The sequence below is a fragment of the Pogona vitticeps genome, chromosome 8 (assembly GCF_051106095.1).
Source record: "Pogona vitticeps strain Pit_001003342236 chromosome 8, PviZW2.1, whole genome shotgun sequence".
Taxonomy (NCBI): Eukaryota; Metazoa; Chordata; class Lepidosauria; order Squamata; family Agamidae; genus Pogona; species Pogona vitticeps.
The window spans coordinates 27,528,122-27,549,039 of NC_135790.1; the positions used below are offsets into that span (position 1 = coordinate 27,528,122).

At 46.4% G+C, this 20,918-nt stretch overlaps 2 protein-coding genes across 3 annotated transcripts; both read right to left on the bottom strand.

Moving 5' to 3' along the window:
- Positions 1-396: 396 nt before the first annotated feature.
- On the bottom strand, positions 397-5,224 carry LOC110078754 (6-pyruvoyl tetrahydrobiopterin synthase). The gene is made up of 6 exons (XM_020793210.3): positions 4,917-5,224; positions 3,296-3,369; positions 2,858-2,880; positions 2,236-2,292; positions 1,269-1,339; positions 397-727 (listed from the first exon to the last, which is right to left on the bottom strand). Exons 1-6 carry the CDS (start codon positions 5,012-5,014, stop codon positions 604-606), a joined length of 447 nt encoding a protein of 148 aa, XP_020648869.3. The 5' UTR covers positions 5,015-5,224; the 3' UTR covers positions 397-603.
- Positions 5,225-15,437: 10,213 nt separating this feature from the next.
- LOC110079586 (uncharacterized) lies at positions 15,438-20,918 on the bottom strand. Of its 2 annotated transcripts, none has more exons than XM_020794800.3 (4): positions 20,640-20,917; positions 18,157-18,367; positions 16,555-16,613; positions 15,438-15,883 (listed from the first exon to the last, which is right to left on the bottom strand). In XM_020794800.3, the coding sequence occupies exons 1-4, from the start codon at positions 20,806-20,808 to the stop codon at positions 15,633-15,635; spliced, it is 690 nt and encodes a 229-aa protein (XP_020650459.3). In that variant the 5' UTR covers positions 20,809-20,917; the 3' UTR covers positions 15,438-15,632. The 2 variants fall into 2 exon arrangements, with proteins under 2 accessions (XP_020650459.3, XP_072835402.2); XM_072979301.2 differs by having other exon boundaries at positions 15,495-15,877; positions 20,640-20,918.

Consider the following 20,918-nt stretch of genomic DNA (forward strand, 5'->3'; position numbering starts at 1 on the left):
TGGCTTGTGAGGTTTTATGAGGACAAGGTAGACTCAGAAGGTCTAAGTCTAGTATTGCTTGGTTTTGAGGTTGGGGTTATGGTGATCGCTGATATGTGATCACGGTAGACTCTTCACATCAACCCCTATGCACAGTCTTTTGTAACTCATTTGCTCTAAAGGTTTACTGGTCCCTCATCAAGTGCATGTGGGAAAGAATTGAGTGAAAACAAAACTTTTGTTTGTTTGCTAGGGTACTGGAGCAAAAGGTGAGGATATACAACTGTGAAAGTACAGATCTTTCTAACTACTGTTCCCCCCCCCCCAACTGGAACACTATGTTTAAAGATGAGCTAAATGTGCAGTATATCGAGCCAAAAAGAAAAGAAACGTTAAAAAAAGAAGAAGACCAACATGTAATGATGCCAAAAAACCTGGTATATTTTAATGTGAGTTTTTGTGGACAAGCCCACTTCCTAAATGTGTAATCTTTATATTGTATAGTTTGCAAGTGTTCTTATCAGGGATTATCAATGTGGACACATAAGGAGCGCTAATACAACATCTGCGGAAATAATTTTCCCAGCCACGGCACATTCCCCTTTCAAATTTGCATCTCCGGTATTAGTTCCCTTTGTATACAATAAAGTTTCTGTCAGATTCGTAGACCTTGACTTTGTACAGGCAACCAGAGGGTAGGATTTTTTCAAGGTTGTTCCAGATGTACACGGCTAAGTTTTCTGTTGTGCTGAAGAAGGAAGAGTGGAGAGGGGTTGAGGAGGACAAGGAGAGAAAACAGTCAATGGAATTGGGTTTTGTGTTTACAGAAAGCCGATGCTATTTACCGACCTGTCTTTGTCTGCAGCCATGACTGCTTTCTTGTGACTTTATATTCAAGTGCGCATATATTCTACTCTGAGGGAATGTTTGTTTGGGCCACACACACAAAAAACCCCCAAACCACCAGATTTCTGCTCTGACAAAATGGCCCAGGCAACCTCTGGAAGTGGAGCTTAGGAAAGTTCCATTTTTTTGGACTTGTTTCTTCTTGTGAGAGGGAAAAAAAGGCAAATTTGTTGAGCCCCCCCCCCTTTTCTAAGTTGTGTCAAGAATAACATCGGATTTCCTTGTAGATCTCTGGCCGATCTGCAGGGCATCAGGATGAAACTCAAAACCTATATCGGGGCTGCCAGATCAGCAGCGTCCCATTGACTGAGAAATCAAGGCCCTCACCTAAGACCCGGCCACCCTATAGCAGCCCAGACATGCACCTTTCCCAGCTTACCTACCTTATAACATCGGCAAAAAAGTCCACATCCTGGTCCAGGTTCTTGTGGTCCAGTGGCTCCATGATGGCTTCCTACAGAGGAGAACCGAGTCAAAGCGGTCACCTTCCTCTCTCGCCAAACCAACCAAGGCTGGAAGTTTGCTTCTAACAGCCAATACAGTATTCAGATCTCCGAAAAATGCCCCTTCCTTCTTTGCTCGCTTTTTTGGACTATACTTCCCAGAATTCCCCTGGACCCATGGCCATGCTGGCTGGGGGGTTCTTGGAGTTGCTTTCTCCCTCCACCTCCCCAGTTTTCCCAGTTCCTTTTTCGAACCTTTAAAACCCAGTCCATGTTGAGCTCGGTAGGAGTATAATTCCCACTCCCTGGAAACAAAGCGACCAAAGAGCTAATCTGGATCTTCTTATCGAAGGATGTCTGGAACTCATAACGAATGTTTGTGTTTTAGTTAGGGATGGCAGATGCCTCTGAGGTTCCAGGGGCACTGAATTCGCTCCCTCTTGAGTCCAAGCTTTAGAAGATCTGTCCGAGGTCCTGAACCTGATCCCCCTCCCAATAAGTCCGACACACAGGATGGTCCTTTTTTGTTTTTGCTTTTGGAGTGAAACACAAAATGGGTTCCCCGCCGCTATAAAACTGGGGCCACCCGCTTGCTCTGAGGCACATCGTGCCCCCGGCTACCAGTTGCAAGAAGGCCAGAGCGGGTGAGGCTATTTCTCTCTTGCCTCGAGTGGGAGAGACAGGATGGTGAAAGAAGCCAGTTTTCCTCAGCTCCAGGAAATGGGCTTCTCTTCTGTTCTTACACGTGCCGCTTACGACTCAAAATGGCAAGGAGGCTCTTTTGCAAAAGCGCTTGGTGTACATCCTGGCCCTCCTTTTCCTTCTCCCGCCCAGAGTTGGCATCTCGGAGAAGCATCCATGGCAATGCGCAAAAAGGTTTGTGCCCCCACAAAACCCATGGAATTACCTGCATATATTCCTGGAGCTGGTAAATATTCATGAACATCCCGCTGATAGGGTCAATCTAAAATGCATAATAATAATAATAATAATAATAATAATAATAATAATAATAATAATAATAATAATAATAATAATAATAATAATAATAATAATAATAATAATAATAATAATAATAATAATAATAATAATATTTTCAGGGTGTGTGGACGCCTTAATGGTGACTCTGTAAATCAGTGATCCTTTATGAGAGTCATTTTGAAAACCTGGAGGCTTCCCCAAACACAACAATTCCTCTTTCTTGTGTGTTTTGTATAGTACGTTTCTTTTCATTCCCAAATGAATGCCACACATTCATTTGGTGTCAAAGAGATGGGAAGAGTTACTCTTTTGGACTACAGATCCCCTGAAGTCTCTCCCCCCCCCCGCCCACCCGCCTGCCCGCCTGCCAATAAAGCCTTTCTACCAGTAGCACATCTTTGGGTGAAGCCAGCTGGTCTCTCGGCAGTGAAACCAGAGATAGCAGCTCTCACACTTTTATGTTCTTGTAAAAGCACACACTTTATTAAAACAAGAGACTGCGAAACGAAATGGAGTTAAGGACCACGGTAAGAACAGAAAATGCTTACCTTTCCACGTACAGTCACCATAACTGAACAGCAAAATAGAGAGAGTGAGAGAGAGAGAAATAGATTGTTAGCAATAACCGCTTTCCCATATAAGTCCCACAAGGTGGTAGTAAAGAATAGAGTAAAACAGGTCTCTAGCAGCTAAATCCCATTTCCTCTTGAAACAGGGCCGAAGAAACCCGGACATTTTCCTGATTTTTCCCCCTGGACATGAAGATTGCTTTCCAGCCACTTAATCTGTTTACATGCCTTGGTCTCTCCTGTAGCAGTTTCCCCTTCATGTAGAAAGCCAGCATGTCAAGAACAGCTCAGTTTATATGCCTCGAGTTTTCTCCTAACCAGGTTAGTCTTTGGCAGGAACGAAAATCCAGCAAAGTGTCTTAACAGATGACTTTGTTCACCATACATACGATAGGCTTTTGTGGCCCGACTTTTTACCTTTATAGTTATGTCCGTGGCTCTGGTTGCATTTCCCAAACAGCTTCCTGTTTTCCTCATCGTTCAAAGATTTGCTGGAAGACAGGAGGGCAGAGGGAGAGAATCACCCAGTGTTTAAGAGGTCACTCTTTGGCTTAGTCACAGAAAGGATTGCTATTTTTCAAAATTTAGGATTGTGGAGAGAATGGTGTAAAAACTGGAACCCCATATCTCTAGACTGCCTGCAAATGCTCTTTCGAAGTTACTTTTAAAAATAACTGGAAGAGGTTTAATGGTTATGCCCTTAAAGTAATAATGAGCTCATTCAACACACTTCTTGTGAAATCTAATTGTGTTACACTTGCTTTAATCCCCCAGAAATATCTAATTGTGGGTAAATACAATATCACACATGTGTGTGTGTCTATTTGTGTTAGAGGGGAAGGGGGAAGGTTCCATGCACTGACAGATGCCAGTCCGCCCAGAATCACCCTGTAGGTTGCAGGATTCTGCTTTATGCCTGGTTCTTGGGACTGCCACAGGGAGGTTAACCATTTTGGATTGTCCTTCTGGATCAGGTGGGTGGTCTATCCCTTAGCTGCCTTTGCCTCCCTAAGCAGAATTAGCTGGGAGAAATGTTTTTATCCCTGCCTATATTGAGCCTTTCTTATTCATCCTCTCACAAAGCCTTTGGCACACCAGTTGGATACCTGTGCATTCATAAAAGCATTAACCGGCGAGAAGATAGATTCAAGCAACATCAGTTGGGACTCTACCCAGAACATCCATTGCCTGCTTTCCGACGGACTTGTTTAGAAGTGCACCCCTCTCTTCTTTCTGTGGCAGTCTGCCCACCACTCCTACTTTCTGATCTGGATTTACCGTCCATCTTTCCTGCCCTTCTGTCTTGTTGCGCTGATCTTTGCCAATAAGTAAACTGGCGCGGAATCCTGTTAGATCTTAAAGATGTCATTCAAGGGTTAGAGAATTGCAATTAGCACTCCAGGGGTTCTTGGACCACAACTCAGGTTACCCTGACCACTAGACATGCTGGTTAGGCCAGGGTTAGCCTCCAGAAACATCCGCGTAGCTACAGATCTCCCTGGGATCCTGGGTTAGTTACTTGATTGTCACATGAGATGGATGGAGAGGGGGGTGGTTGGTCAGACACACAGACACACACGGGGAGCTTAAAGCTGTGTATGTAGGGCTCTCTGCCTCCCTCCTTTATCCCCACTTCAACAACCCTTTAAGGTAGGGGAGCCCGAAACAAGTGAACAATCCCAGGCTCCCTCCGTCATTCTCATGATATGACTCAGCAGCTCAAACCCACATCTCACAAGTTCCCCTTTTGACTTTCAGAGTGTCCTTGAGCAATCAGGCATGGTTAGAAATTGCCCCCTCAGCTGTGCATGGGCCTTTTGTGTGCTGTTCCCTGGGCCTGTAGCATGAAGGACAGGGTGTAATTCCTCCGACAATTCCTCATTGCTGCCCACTGAACCATCCGCATACCCATGTCTCCTTCCTCCTCCCCCCAAGGATCCCTGAGCTTTGTTCCCTCAGGGGGGCGGCTTCAGAGTGTGGAATATGGCTCTCGGACCACTGACCCTTCCATCGCCCAAGCCTTCTGCCCCTCCATTACCTGCTCAGCCGATGTGCCGCGGCAAAAGTTTCGGTACGGGAGAGGAAAGTCATCTTGCCCGCCGTTTTCATCTCGCTGGTTTTGGCCACCCGCTGCATCGTAGCAAGCTGTCAGGCGCTCGGCTACCACTAAAACCCTTCCAAGGCTCCCCAAAAATATATCTCGCATGGCTTGTCATATGATATGCGGCCGTTCAGATCTAAATCCGTTCATCATATAGCGTATTTCCCGCCCTAAATCCCATTGCACCGAATAATCATTACGACCTTTTTTTCTTTCTTTCTTTCCCTCTTTCCCCCAGTTAACTCAGCATATCTCCTTCCTTGAGGGCATTTCTTTGCTGCTTGAATTAGTCAAGACATGCTTGTGACCTGGACGGATGGTTTTTTTACACACACACACACACACACACACACACACACACACACACACACACACACACACACACACACACACACACACACACACACACACACACACACACACACACACACACACACACACACACACAAAGACAGAGGGTGGTTAACAATAGAATAATAAAACATCTAGAACAGAAATCAGAAATTAAAATCAACTCATGAATCAAATAAGCACAAATGCCTGTAATAACAGAAGAGGCAGATTCTCTAAATGCGGGATGGGAGAGGAGGGGCAAGGGGCCAGGCACCGTCATTACTAAAACATAGTCCGCAAATCAAAATGCATGCAATGTCTGCTAATTTGCACCCCCCCCCGAAAAGCAGAACCGTGCAATCAGCTAAGGTTTTGTGGTTGCTCAGTGATAGTCCCTGATTGCAGAGCGAAGAGGCTGGGAGTTTAATTCCTCCGCTGTGCCTCCCAGGTAGCCTTGGGCAAGCTGCACAGTCCCAGGGCTCCCCGGGAAGAAGGCGGCCATGGGAAACCACTTCCTAGGAAACCCTGGGAAAAGGCACCCTGTATCAGACTTGACTTGGTGGCACATGATGATGGTGATTATTAGGCAACTGGGAAGAAAAAGGTGAGCAGACTAAACAGATCTGCAGCAAGCATATTAAATTCAGAGGGAAGCAGAACAGACTGGAAAAAAAGTGCTTCTGGGCAGCACGTTTATAAATCGCTGCTTCAGAATGCCTTATTTACTCAAGTGTGCTGATCATCTATAGGTCAGTGGTTCTCCACTTGGGGTCCCCAGATGTTCTTGGACCACAACTCCTAGAAGAAGCCTTCACCACTGGCTGTGCTGGCCAGGGCTTCTGGGAGTTGCAGTCCTAGAACATCTGGGGACACCCAAGGCGGGGAACCCCTGCTTTAGATCAGTCCTCTTGGGATCCTATGGAGCACCACGATTCTACGATTTTACCAGCTGGCTGTGTTCAGACCCAGACAGAGGTGCCATTTCTCCTCTGGTAGGTTGATCTGGCTTGTCATCTTGCGTGTGAGACTTTGCACGCAGCCTTTCCCCATCGGAGTCACTGGGGGCTCCATAGATGTTGCGAGTCCATTACGGCAGTCGGTCTGGCCCACGTCACTTTGGCGTTTATTCCCAGTCTTGTGACAAATCTGGGCCCTATCTTGAAGCCATCAATGTTGTATCAGCTGACTCTGTCTTGAACAAGTCCCCACAAATTATGGGCCAAGCTAGTCTTCCCCTTAAAAATGCTCTGCACATGACCCGCTTGGTATCTGTGGTAAATTGATTATTCTGTGACAAATCAGCAGCCTTTTTTCAGTAGCATTCAGAACTAGGTCACAACCAGATCTTCCCTGAAGTTTTATTTGGGTGAGAGAAACAGGAGCCCATGGCCTGAACAAGGTGCTTTGGTCTGAGGGGAAAATTTGACTTCTCCTTATTTACTAATTTTATGTTTAGAAAGCATTTTTTCAGACAACCTTTCATCTAAAATAACCACCAGTCATACCAAGAGATTATATGGCACGCCTTAAGAAACCAGTCATAACCAGAAAAAAACCTAAGTACAAAAGCACAGTAAAGCAAGTATTTCACCAAAAAAATCCCACAAGGCAACTCAAAACACACCAAACAGGCCAAAAGATACAGGAACTTTCACAGTATCGGGGCAGAAAATCCAAGCAAGGGAGAGCAAAGCGAAATAACTGGACTAAATCAACAAAAGGATTTCGAATTCTGTAACCTGTCAGCATCTGCTGTAATTTTTAAAAAACTCAAAAATAGCAAGAGTTCCTTTCTTGAGACTATAATACACTGAATCTCAGTGCTAACAGCTGTCCATGGCAGCCTGGCTAATGGGGGTCTGAGGGTTATTGGAATCCAAGAAAAGTAACTTGTGTCATCTTGGGACAGGGCGTTCCAAAAGCGAGGGTGTCATTCCTTCTCCTCTGGCCTAAAAAAAATATGAGATCAGGCACCCGTCAAAAAGAGGGCTAACCGGCTTCAGTGCCTTGGATAATCTTAGGAGACCTTAGACCTGCAGAACTGGATGGGACCCTATAGATCATGGGGTCCGGCCCTTGTCAAGAAGGCACAGCGTGAAATTGGACTTCCAATCCAGATGTTACCATCCAGCTATGCAGATACATCTTCTAAAGTTCAGTCCTAGCCTGGGAGTGGATTCACCATTTCTGCAAAGCCATTCACCAGCTCCGACTGGAATCAACATGGTTTTAAGGAAATCCTGAGCATTCTGGTCATTCTGTTGCTCCAGTTTATGTTCCTTGTTTTTTTTTTAACTAAAGGGAATTAATGAGGTGGCTTTGTTTTTCTTTTTGAGCAAGCCCCTGATTTAAAAAGGGGCTCCACCTTTTCTAGATATCCCATTAAGAGTTAGACAGGCACCTCTCTCTCACTTTTTAAAACCAAGATTGCAGAAAATGACTGGATTTTCTGATCCCGGATGAGATCTGTGGGCTGGAATAGAGGCCCAGTTATAATAATCAATCTGGCTGAATGATAAAGCACTGACCACATGCCCAGGCATCTTGTGGCGGCTGCAGCACCAAGTCATGTAGGAGACAAGATTACAACAGATCCGACATCATAGGGAAAAAAAGTCTTGTATTGCCTGGCTTCTGAGGTTGCTGACCACTTTTGGATATTGGTTTTGCCTGCTGAGGGATGTTCTACTATGATAAATCTGACTCAGCTGGAAATTATGAGATCATTGAGATGCCCCCAAACAAAACTTATCTTTTGAACTGTTGAAAACATATCAAAAGATAACTTTTTTTTAAAAAAAAAATCTTTTAAGGGATTTTTAAAATTTCCAGCTCTGGAGCAAGACATGAAAAGCTGCCCAAACTGATAAACATGATAAAAGCGACTCAATTACAGTACAACGATCTAAAAACGTCTCGCAAGCCGCAGTGTAGAAATCTGAGAAAATGTTCAAAGCAGCACATATAAAACCTATAAGGGCAGCCATGGAAATAACACACTTAAATGAGAGGGCTTCCCCCGCCGCCTCCTGCCTCCTCGTTAGTATCCTGGTCGTGAATGCAGGCCATCAGTTCAGATCTGCCAAGATAAGAAACCTTGGAGAATCTTTAAAATGCATCGCCCCCCCCCCTCTTGTGGACTTCATTTGCTTTAGAAGAAGGCCATGCAGAGACAAATTCTCATTAGCAGAAAAAGAGACGCCCTCTGAAGGATGAAGAGCGCCTTTCATTTTTAAAAGCAACACGGGAAACGGTCATGGCGGAACAAACAAACACCATCAAAAGACAAACCCGACTGAATATAGGTTTAACATAGTTCTCTCTACAGTATTTTAAATCTGTATTTGTTTTATGGTTTTATCTGTTGGGAGCTGCTTTGGGTCCCTTGGAAAGAAAGGAAACGTAAACATAACATTAAGTAAGCAAGTAAGTTTGCAAGCAAGTAAGTAAATAAATAAATAAGAAAGAAAGAAAGAAAGAAAGAAAGAAAGAAAGAAAGAAAGAAAGAAAAAGTCTGTGTGTCCATTGGGGGACCTTGGAAAAGTGGCCACTGGCCATGCAGTCTTGGGGATGATGGGAGTTGTAATCCACCCCAAATTCTAAGAGCTGGATGGGGATGGGAGGGAGGTGAATACAGACAGAAGTATATTCCCCTTTTCATCTTGGAAAAGTGGGAGGCGTTAGTGTTCTCTCTCTTCTTCTTCCTTGGTGGCTGGATTGTGTTGGGTGGGTTTGTTCACTCACTGGGAAATGTGGTCTCCCCTGAAGTCAGCTGAAGACGGAGATGGCGTGGAGACCGGTTTTCGCAGTCGTTCCGCTGAGAGGAATGCTTCCTCACCCTCACTTAATCCCATTGTTTTGGGTACGTGGCCAAATCCCACATCCGTCATTCCTTGGCCGTCGTTCGCACTGTCCAAACCACAGCCTTACGCTCATGACATTGATAGGAGGCATGGGTCCAAGATATCTCAATGTGGCCCCCTCAACGGCCTTTATGGTGGCATGGCAGAGTCTAAAACAAATGCGGAAACAAGTGTGGTATAGCAGAATGGGCGACAATCAAAAAAACAATGGAGGCTTATCTTTTAAGTCTCCATTCGGCCGTGAAGTTCATGGGCTGGGTCAGCCACGTCCCACCTTTTAGCCCACCTCACAAAATTGTTGTTAAGGCAAAACAGGGATGACAGAGAGAGCCACTTATAGTTTCAAGGCTTCCGTGAAGGAAAAGGGAGATAACGATGTAATAAATTAAATACCTTCACATTCAGAGACCCCCTCCATTAAGTAAGAATTCTGAATGACTGGAGGTAGCATTGCTCAGAAGAAAACTCCAGTAATTAAAAAAAAATTATTTTGATCTGATAACAGGAAAGAAATAAAATCCATCTGTTTTATTATCTGTCTTCTCCAGTCAACTCAAACTCTGTGGAACCGGCCTGGCATTTGCCCTGTTGTCTCCTGTCTAGCTTTAATTCCTGTTGTGGGCTGATACCAATTGTATTTCCAAGTCCTGCCTGCAAATCCCTCCCTGTAGAAATACCGGTCTGGGATGCAGAAAGCATGTCTGGCATTATCGGCTGAGATTAGGAGGAGGATCAACAGTGAGTGAGCGGGATCGCCAAATTGTCCCGAGAGTTGCAGGACGTGTTCAGTCAACGGAGGAAGGGCTGGTCCTCCAACATCGCCGATCGACAGATTTAGGGACAGCGACCTGATCTGAGCTTATGGATACTGGTGCTGTTCTCTTAGGACATGGAAGCTGTATTCCTGCTATTTCCTGCATTTACTTATTTACTTATTCTAAGGACCTTAACGTGGCATACACAGTTCTTGTCCTTCCTCACATCATCTGTGAGGTAGAGAAAGAAGGAAGGAAAGAAGAAAAAGAAAGAAAGAAAGAATCATGAAGTTGGAAGGGACCTATAAGATCACTGAATCCAACCCCGTGCTCAAGGCAGGAATCCAAACCAAAGCAGATCAGCCAGTTTGTTGTCAAAAGAAATATTTTGTTTGTTTGTTTAAGTTTTATACCACCCATTTGGCTACAAGGCCAGTTTACACACAATGGAACAATGACACATAAAAGTATAAAACATCATCAAACACATCCAATCGAAAATTACAACATTCAGTAACAAATGTAGAACATAATTATGTGCAAAGCCAAACACAAAATCGAATCAGAGTCAAAATGGCAACATACACTGTAAATATGATCGACATAGACATGAATAATAGTTTAAAAGACAAGATGGCGGACTAGAAATAGAGTCTGAAAGTGCAACTGTGTTATTTCCCTGCCTAAAGAGCCATATCGTCAAAGCTGACAGACCCAGGGTACGCGTTGCTTCATGCCTCTGGAGGAACCAGAATCTAGACAACCCCCCAACTTGCTGCCCATCCAGTAACTATTACACCACACTGTCTCTCCACGTTCAAAGCCAACAGTGTCACTCCTGACATCGGAAACATGCTCTCGACTCTGAAGGAAAGCTATTACGCCTGCGAGCATGTCGGAGTAAACAACATTTCCTCTCGCAAAAGTTTTTTTTGTTATGAGTCACTGAGCTTGGCATGACCTTGGAATAGAAAGAAGCCAACCAGCCCGACCACTGATTCACGCGGAGAGGCGGTAGAGAGACTCTCCTGAGACTCTAAAGCAGGCCATTGTCAGGCAATGGGCTTTTCTCAGCTTGGCCCACAAAGTGCTCCTGACGGTGCTGTCTTGACAGGTGACCTGGAAAGGAAATGGGACGTTGGGGTGTAGATGCTCGTCACACCGACTCTGGGTTGGGAGGCTTCATCTGTTTCCTAAGTTTGGCAGCTGGCCGGGGGTTTGATGGACTCTTACTGCAGCCAAAATGTGCTTTTAAGGTGTGATTTTAACTTAACTGGTTAAGTTTCATACTGTTATGGTTCACTTGAGTTTCAGTGCTACAAACTGAGCGCTGTAATTTTTCTTCCTTCTGTCGGTACCTCTTTTAAACTTGATGCAAGCTGCCTGGAGTCCAAGTTCTGGAGGAAAGGTGTTTTTATCACCTCTGCAGGTCTTATGTGTAAGTGAGACAAGGCGCCCCTAACTGAGTGCGTTTACGGCTCTGGCCACAGCAAATGCTCGAGACACGTCAGATGAAGAGAGGGGTTCACAACAGGATGGGAAGGCACCCTCTCCCTTAGGGATCCTCCTGTGCCTGGGCGTTTCTTTCTCCTTTGTCTGTTGGGTGTGATTTTTCTGGGTAAAGGTAGACCCTGTTATCACATCAGGAGGAGCAGAAAGCGTGTGGGCTTGGGAGAGAGCGTTTTGGGACACCAGGGAGAGAGGAACGAGTAGGTGGACCTCAGCTATGGGAGGGGTGCCAGGGGGTGGGGATCGGCCGCTGGCAGCTTCCGGACCTGTTCAACACGACTGAGAGGAGCAAAAGCAGGGTGCGTGCGCCCTGGCCGGGTGGGGCAGTGCATGATGCTGCACCACCAGGAAGCCCGTGGGCGAAATGTGTGTGGAATGGTACAACAACACAGGATGAGAGGCAGCCCGCCAGGAACTGCCCTGATAAGATGCTCATCAGTAGACCAAGAAATGACCTTTTTGAAGCCCCCATTAAACCATTTTTTAAAAAAAGGGAAGAAAGGGAAAACACTTTAAAAGCAAAAAACAAAAACAAAAAAAAAAACGATTATTTTTGTGCTCCTGAAGGCTTTGTCCAGCAACATCTTTCACATCTTGGGCTTTTGGGAAAGCTCTCTTAAGCCCCCCCTCATTGGATGGGGAGTAGGACCCTAGTTTTTAGCTCTAGTGAAACATGGGGTCACTTCAGAGGTCCTCAAAGGCCCTTTGGTTTTCCTCTGGACCACAGTGGGCCTTTTCATCCTGGGGGGTGGTGGAACGTGTCCACCCCTACTAGCGCGGTTGCCCAGCCGCTGAATGACTTCAGAGTGAGCTCATCAAGGTATCTAATTGGAGGACAAGTTTAGGAAAAATTCTTCTCACTCCCTTTTTCCAAGGTTTGGCAATATGGATGTTTACCTGTAGCATCATCGTTGTCATCATCATCATCATCTCTCTCTCTCTGTGTGTGTGAGAGAGGCTCTAATGATAAATTACTGTAATTTATTTATCTGGAGCACAGCTGATCAGAAACTTGTTCTGTTGGTTTGGGAGCAGGGCTGTGCAGTAACCGCCAGGAGTTCAAGGATAAAACGGAGCCGTGTATTTTGTTTCCCAAACGAAGATATGTGGGATCAAAGTATGAGATTTTTGATTTTTTCACTTTTTGGATGAAATCTTCCAGAATCCGAGACATGGTAGTCTTGAAAAGCTCGGACTTCCTTTCCATTCCCTTGAGGTCCATCCGTGGCCATTTTCACCCCAAACCAGACGCCAGGCTTAAAATACCTGTCCTTTTGGATTTGCACAAATAGGAAACAAATCTAACGGAATGAAAAAATGATTATATGTGAGGAGTCCAAGAGAGGAAGTGCTGTCTGGGGAATTCTAGGAATAGATGGACCCCCACCACACCCCAATTTCCTTACATTCTATAATCTGGATGTGATTATAAAAGAGAAAAAGCACAATGGGGATGGGGGAATGAAACTTGCAGCATCACTTTTGAGTCCTGTAATCAGGGATTCTACCAAGACTGGAAGGCATCCCATTCTTTATGGGGGTGATGTGAGATTATTGTCTGTCATAGAAAGAAGTGTGTGGTCCTCCACTTGTAGAACAAAGCTAGATGCACAGTTTTGCAGGGTCCCTCTCTAGTGTTACTCTCTCTCTCTCTCTCTCTCTTTCTCTCTTTTGCAAAACTAGGCATGGGCTCCTGGCCATTTCTGTTGCCATTCCCCCCTTCCTCCTCCCATTTTTGACCATCTGAAGGAGCCCTTGGACTAGCAAAGCAAAGCAAACCTTGGGATTGCAGATGTTTGCCCCATATGTGTCTCAGACCAACGTGAGCTGTTCCGGTTTGGCAGGTTGCTGCCTGCCGGGGCCTGCCTGGCCTCTTCCCTCTCCTCCACCCGCTTCTCCCTGATGAGAGCTGGAATTCTGACTTCTGTGTGTCCTGAATTACTAGCATTATTGGGATGCCTTCCTTGGGTTTCGCTCCAGCTGAAACTGGACGTGAACGCAATGGAACAGATTGGGCTGGGCTGGCCGTTTGTGTCTTTCTGTCTGAATGCATGGCCATGCTAAGCAGGGAGCGAGACTCTTCCCTCATGGCAGCAGCCCAGGCGAGAGAGATTTCTCTCTCTCTCTCTCTCTCTCTCTCTCTCTCTCTCTCTCTCTCTCTCTCTCTCTCTCTCTCTCTCTCTCTCACACACACACACACACACACACACACACACACACACACACACACACACACACACACACACACACACACACACACACACACACACACACACACACACACACACATTGCTTTTCTTACACTCAGGAATACATTCATTGCTCAATTTCGCTGCCCTCAACCTTTTAGTTTCTACCCTGGTTTTGTAGACTAAAAAGGGGGTTCATCGGGAGATCTGAAGGTGTCACGATTCATCCAGAAAGACAAAGAAGTCTGATTTTGAGTTTGGAAAATGCAAACACCCCCTGCCCCAACCGCAAACGGTCACCTTGGTCAAAAATGAATGGCGTTCCTTTAAAGATTCTGCTCTGCTTTGGGTGGGAGGGTTATTGTGACACGTACCACTTCCAGAAATCCCACATGTCTGGAATAAGGCCCCCATTGCATTAAAAGCAAGGCCAAGTCCTTCCTGTTTGTTGATGAGTGGATGAATCAAGAGGGTCATTGTGTTATTTTCCTTTAGCCTCCTAAATGATCAGCAGTGTTGCTTATAGCCCGCATTAGAATGGATCTAGAAACTCCGCAATGCTAATAAATCCGGGGGTTATGCTGCGCCATTAGACACCTCTAGGTTTTCTGGCTGAAACTGGCTGAGAAGGTACCTAGCAAGAGAACAAGCAGGTACAACACTTAACGAGGAGGGGGGGGAAAGCACCCTTCAAAGTCATGCCTGTGACTTTCAGCAGAGTCATAATTAAAAGAGGGGAATTTTTAACCATTGTCGTTCTTTCGGGTTGGCTTCCTCCATGACTTTCAGCAACACATGACCTTGATGGAACCTAAACCTTAAATGTGTTTCCGTTTGTTTTGCTAAGCATTCTCTCGCGCCAAAAACCCCAAGAGGCCACACAGAGAGGGGACATTATGAAGAGGTTTTATTGGGGGAAAGAGGTCTTTACAACGACATGGGTTTCCAAAATACATTTTCCAAAACAAACAGAGTCTGTACAAAAAACAGCAGCCGTCACCCCAACCTACGTGGAAGTGTACTGTAGAGGACTCAAAAAATTGGACCTTAGGACACCGAAGCCCATTTCTTTTTCATCATCTGCCACCCAACCCCCACGGTGGTCATGGACAGGATCCTCATCCAGCAGGAGTTAAAAAGCCATCGTTATGAAAGGGAATCCCTGCCCTCCAGACTGGCCCACAGGCAGCTAAACCTTGGGTTTAAATCCCAACTCAGAAGACTGAGAAATCCAGAAGAGTCTTTCCCCGCCTCCTTGGCAGGGAGGTTTCCCATCTTATTAAAAACCAGTGTTCAGCTTCTTTGCAGAACGTCCGGGAAAACCATTCTGATCGGTAGAAACAGTTCCTGTTTCAGCTCCTGGCCCAGAGCAGTGATTCTAGAGATGGATTCCGGTGCTGGCACCCTGTATCAAAACGTCAAAAGTCCTCTAAACGCAGATTGGATAAATTTGGGGAGGAGGGGCCAGAAGTAAGCACCTTTGGCGCCTGCCTTTTTCTAATACCATATTTTTGTCTAGGCTCTGATAACAAAAGATAGAATTCAAAGTCTACTTAAAAACGATAATGTGGCAGAGTTACCTTTTGAACTGGAACCAGCCCTGTCGTTGGCCATACCAAGGCGGGCATACTTGAGTTGCCTTAGACAATGAGTTGAGTATTTAAGCTTATTATTATATTCTGCCACAATGTTAGGCACAGAAGGGGCACCGTGGCTTTCTCAGACCACAGAACTTCAGACCGCCTCCATGCGGACACCACGGAACAGCTGCTTTATGAATCGTTTGATATGAGAACAGAGTTGGGGGGAGTATACGCAGATTAATATGAAAAAAAGTGCAATTATAAATACGGATATTTACTGGCAGAGGGGAGGGAAGGAAAGAGAGATGAGGGGTGGGGTTTTTCCATCCCGAGGAGGTCAGCTCTCCCTTCTTCACATTCTACTTGGAAACTCAGGTGGAAGCTCGCGCCATGGCTTCGGCATTTTGTTCCAATTGTCATCTTAGGAGAGGAGTTTGTACCCAAGAGAAATGGAGAAAAGCTGCAGAACTGCTAGAACGAAAGAGCTGGCTCCGGCCATGGAGACGGAGCTGTTCGGGCCCTTGGTCCACTGGTGGGAGGAAGCCAGGTTGTGGTGGTTCATGGTTGCGTTGAGGACGACATGGGTGTGAGTGGAGTCGCCGTGGAGCGTTGGCTTGTAGGAATCGGTGGTTGGATGGGTGGCCGCTGATGGTGTTGTTGCAACATCTGCATCTGAAAAAAAAAAGTGATAAGCACATTTGCCTCATGCAGATGATGGTCTCAAGATGGCTTTGGGGAAGGTCTGATTTCAAAACCGGTATATGAATGACATAGTCATCAGAGAGCTGTAGAGCAGGTCTCACCTTCTGTATCTCATTTGGGAGAAGGCCATAATTTAGAGTGCATACTTTGCATGCAAAATGTCCAGCGTTCCAGCCTACAAGGGACACCTGTCAGAAACTAAGAGAAATGCTTGCAGTGCCCCCCCCCAATCTTCTCTTTGGGACTCTCTTTTGGGAGTGGGGAGACATCATTGTGGCTCTCCTGACGTTAGCTGTGCCATTTCTGTACAGGGATGTTGCGTGGCACCTACGTTAGTCTCAAAACTCACTTTCCACTGGCCGGTATCTTGTCCAGAACATACTGGCCCTTGATTAAGTGCTGTGGCTGGCTTCTGGTCATGTGACCGATCGCACAACCAACCCCCCCCCAGTGCAATGCAAGGCTGGACATACTATAGCAAGAGGGGGAGATCAACACCTGACCCCTTTCCCACCATCATGGAATGTAACAGGATACTGGGCTGTATCTTTCAGTGCAGATGTTTTTTTTAGATGGCATAGGAAGAAAAGGGGTTAACCCGGCAAGGGAGAAACTACAGAGATATCCTCTTGCCAACGTACCTCTGACCAGGTTCTGCGTCTGCAGCAGGGTTGTGCCATTGGCAAAGGAGACAAAAGCCCTGTTGTTGTGAGAAAAGAGGGAGAGTGATGAGTCAAGGAAGAGCATGGAATAATGTCTCAAAAGCATTCCTAGCTATTAGAGATAGGAAAGTGGATACATGGTGACGCGTCCAACTCCGAGGGAGGCATTAATAGAAGGAATTCTGTGCCGTCAAGTCAATTTTGACTTATGTTGTCCCTTTTTGGGGTTTTCCAGGTAGATTATATAGAGAAGTGGTTTCTCCTTCGCTTCTTCTGGGGGGTGCCCTGGGACTACTGTCCAGCTGGCCCAAGGCCACCCAGGCTGGCTCCGCTTGCAGGAGACCCCATGGGGAATCAAACTCCCAACCTCTGGCTCCACAACCACCAGGCTATTCGGCCAGCAGAGGGATCAGGAACCAGCGTTTTCTGTGCACCCACTGGAAGAACGGCTAAGGACCAGCATTGATGGCTACAGCTAGTCAGACTTCTTTAATGGGATATGTGTATTTCCGTACCTCCATCCCACCAAATGGCCCTTCCTTGGGACAAATACTTTGTCGATTACAGTATTGACATTCTAAATAGGTTGTGGGGGGAGGGACCCGCTCAACCGAACAGGAATCGGACCCTTTGTCAATTCTGGAAGTGAACTTCTAACCACTTTCTACTTCTGTGTTTTTTTTTTTGGGGGGGGGTTATTTTTGACAGTCTTGGGGGCCCCCAGAGGGTCAGTACACTGGCCCTCTCACCCGGCAAAGTTGCCCATCTCCAATCTCAAGGAAAGACAAAAGCTGGAGGACAATCCGTCCTCAAGGAGACAGTCTGTCCCACAATCAGCTTAAATTCTAAATTCTGACAACTTTTCACATGAGAAGGAAAAAATATCACTGGATTCACATTTATTCTGCCCCCCCCAATTTCGCCTAACTGTCAAATAATTACCCGGGGGTGTCTCTATCCACTCATGACTGCAGTCTCTTGATTAACTTTGGATAGTTCATTAAGTACATGAGAGTTCTCCTGCTGGCTCATTAAGATCGGCGGGATAACATGTAGGAATCCAGTCTCATTGGCTTGGAGGCTTGTCCAGTTTCCATTTGAAAGTCTCCCAGCATCGGGGAGCTTCCCACCTCCCAGCAGAAAACTGGGTCAAAGCATCGGCGGACCTCGGCCAGCCCGTTGGACTGGCTGAATGGCCAACGCTGGGAAGCCATGAGCTAAGCATAAGGTAATAGTCATCCTTCCATGTTGCTGCACTTCGCACCTGACATTTCAAGATAGCCTGCTTTGGACCATGGAGGTTCTATTTCATTTTAGAATGAAAAGCATTCCTAGATGGTGAGTTAGTCCTGGATTTTTTTTTTTTAAATGGACACCTACATCACTCTAACCCAAGTCGCTGTGTTGTTTTGAGGATTAAATGGACAGAAAATCCGTCTGTGTAACTCTGAGCTTCTGGCAGGGGTGCCAGGATAAAAATGTGATGAGGAATTCATTGGAAAAGCACATTTTAAAGCTTTTTTTGGGGGGGGCATTAATGGATACAAAAAGACAGCTTCCCATCACAGGCCAGGTTCTCACCGTATTTGTGCGGACGCCACGTTGGTGTTGCTCGGGGACGTCCAGCGTGTCCGTGTGCCGCTGGACGTGATGTTCCTCTGCACCAGATTCTCAGTCTTGCTGCAGCTCAGGAGATGGTTTTCCATCTCCCACATGCCGTTGGAAGCGCCGTCGGCGGAGGTCACCGCTTGGAGGATAACAGAGGTGCCATTTTCGATCCCAGGGATGGATACTGGAGAGGGAGAGAAGGGGAAAAGGACCATTATTATTTTTTTAAGGGGGAACCAGTTTTTCCACTGACAAAACAAAGGCTTCTGAGATGCCAGGAGAAAATTCAAGAGAGCTTGAAAAGTTCGGGTGTTCGAACCATTCCTCCCCTTGGACTGGGAGGGGTCAACAGTGAGGAGGGGTGGGGTGGGTTTGTGGCTCCCGAGGGACGAGTAACCCCCAGAGCAGGAGGCTGGAGTCTACTCAGTAGTATTAGCAGGGAATCAGCTGGAGAGAAGAGAGCGAGCACCTGCAGCAGACGGAAAAGAGGAGAGCAGACTCCCAGGAAACAGGACTGCCCCCCATTTCCTAGCAGTAGGTCATGTTGGTGTGGGAGTCCTGGTCCAAAAAAAGGAATTTTTCCAAGGAGGGTTTGAAATGAATGATGGAGGGAAACATCTCTCCTGTACCCACATGGCCTGCTCGTTTAGAGGGGTTGTAGTTAAGTCATGCAGGACGCATGGCTATTTCCTCCGAAGGGGGGAAAAAGCATAAGGAAAGGAGTCCAGGGGGTGACACCAGCACCCCCACCCACCCAACCCCATGGTGCTGAGCGTGGGTGTTAGAAACAGTAGCAACATGGGGGCGGGCGGGATGCCCTTCCCAGTTCTTGCAGCTGGGGTGGGCCACACCCTGTCAACCCTTGCGGTCCAAGAAACGGAGGGGGTTCCTCTGGCAGACTGCCGGGGTGGATGAACTACAATTCCCATGGGCCCTGTGGATGATGGGAGGTGCGGGGCCATAACATCTGGATGGGCACCCGTCTGTCATACAGGACTGGTTGGTTACGGGCATGACACCCTTGGCTCTTTGCATTGAACTGAAGCCTACGGATGGCCACCTGTTTGTGGATACGGCCATCTCTCCCTCTCCTTTTCCTCTTTGTTGTCCTTACGTTGGAGTCTGAGCTTCACTTGCAAAACTCTTCAGGCTGGGTGGGACCTTCCCAGTTGCTTGCTTTCCCCACCGGCCGGATTCTTACACTTTGCTTTTAAGGGAGGTGCCCCAGAGTTTTGCTCAGTTAATGTGGGGGCAAAAAGACCCCCAGGAACGCCAGGAAGGGCTGCCCTGGGGAGTCTGCCGTTTGCCTCTTTATCCTGCAAAACAGCCTCTGTCCACGCAGAGGCTCACCTCCTATTTACATTTCAATTGCAAATGATCAGGTGTGATGATGACTATGCTGGTTTTGCATTGGCTAGATCAACGCTGTGATTTTTTCCCCCCAGTTCTGGGAAAAAATAAGGTTCTAGGTAAGCACACTAGATCGCATTCTTAGCTGGCACCAATCAATATTTTGTTTTCTTTTAATATAGTCCACATTGGTTTCTGGGAGTATTACGGCTGGACCTCCCTTACACTGAAATGTAAACAAGATGCCAATTAAAAAAGAAAAAAAAATACTACCCTGATGAAAAACATAATTTTGTAGGCCAAGCCAGTGGGGGGGGGAAATCAATATAACAAATGAGATGCTTAAAAATGATTAGAAATATTTGAAGGGGGTGGAAGAGGTAGGCCTAGGCATTTAAAGAGAGAGAGAGAGAGAAAGGAAGAAAGATCTATTCATGTTTAAATTAGGGTTTTTTTGGTGTGAAAATTTAACAACTGCACTATTGAATTAAACATTTCAATGTCATTTTAGCTGAGGTTTTTAAAAAATAGTCACAGGCTTAAGAGGATTAAAATCGTCTCCTCACCCATCCTAACAACAATGGCCATGAGATGGGTGATAATGGTTACATTTCCTAGATGAGAAACTGGAGCCAACAGATGGGACCTGCGTCCAAGACAGAGTTTGGACATTTTACATTTTTTGAACTACAGCTCCCAGAAGCCTTTGGGCAACCGCGCCGTTCTCCAGTGAGTCCACGGCTGGTGAGATTCGAACCCTGTCCCACCAATGCGAGGATCAGCACTTCAAGATAGTTATTTGCTCATGACGAAGACTACAGAGGCTGACTCTCTTGCCTCAAAATCCACAAGGTTTTTTCAGTCCATAACACCCTCCTGTTTCAGTTTTTTTTTTTAACCCCCAAGGCAAGTTTGGGATCTCTGCATCCGGGGGGGGCTCAGGATGAGCCTGGATTCGCAAGGCACCTGTTGCCAAACTGGTGCCCAAGTTGGAACGGATCACTTCGTTTGGGACAGCTTCACCGCGAACACCTGGAGAGGCAAGCCAAGCACCAAGAGACACTAGCAAGGCAAACGGTAGGAAAAAAACCATCCTGGACACTTACTTGTGTAGATTGAATTTGGTTTGTAAAACAGGGGATGTACGCTGAGCTGGTAGGAGCCGTAGGCAGCCGTGTTCCTGACAACCTCGCAGGGAGAGGGCTGAAGTGAAGCCGGAGACACCAGGAAGGCTCCGAGGACCAGAAGCTGCACTGGGGACTGGAAGACGATCATGATGCTGAAGTTTTCTGGGTTGTTTTCCCCCCTTTTCTCCTTTCCTCAAATCTCTTCCCCGTCTCTCTTCTTTGGCCCAAGGTCTGCCCGTCCTGTGCCTGAGATCTGGA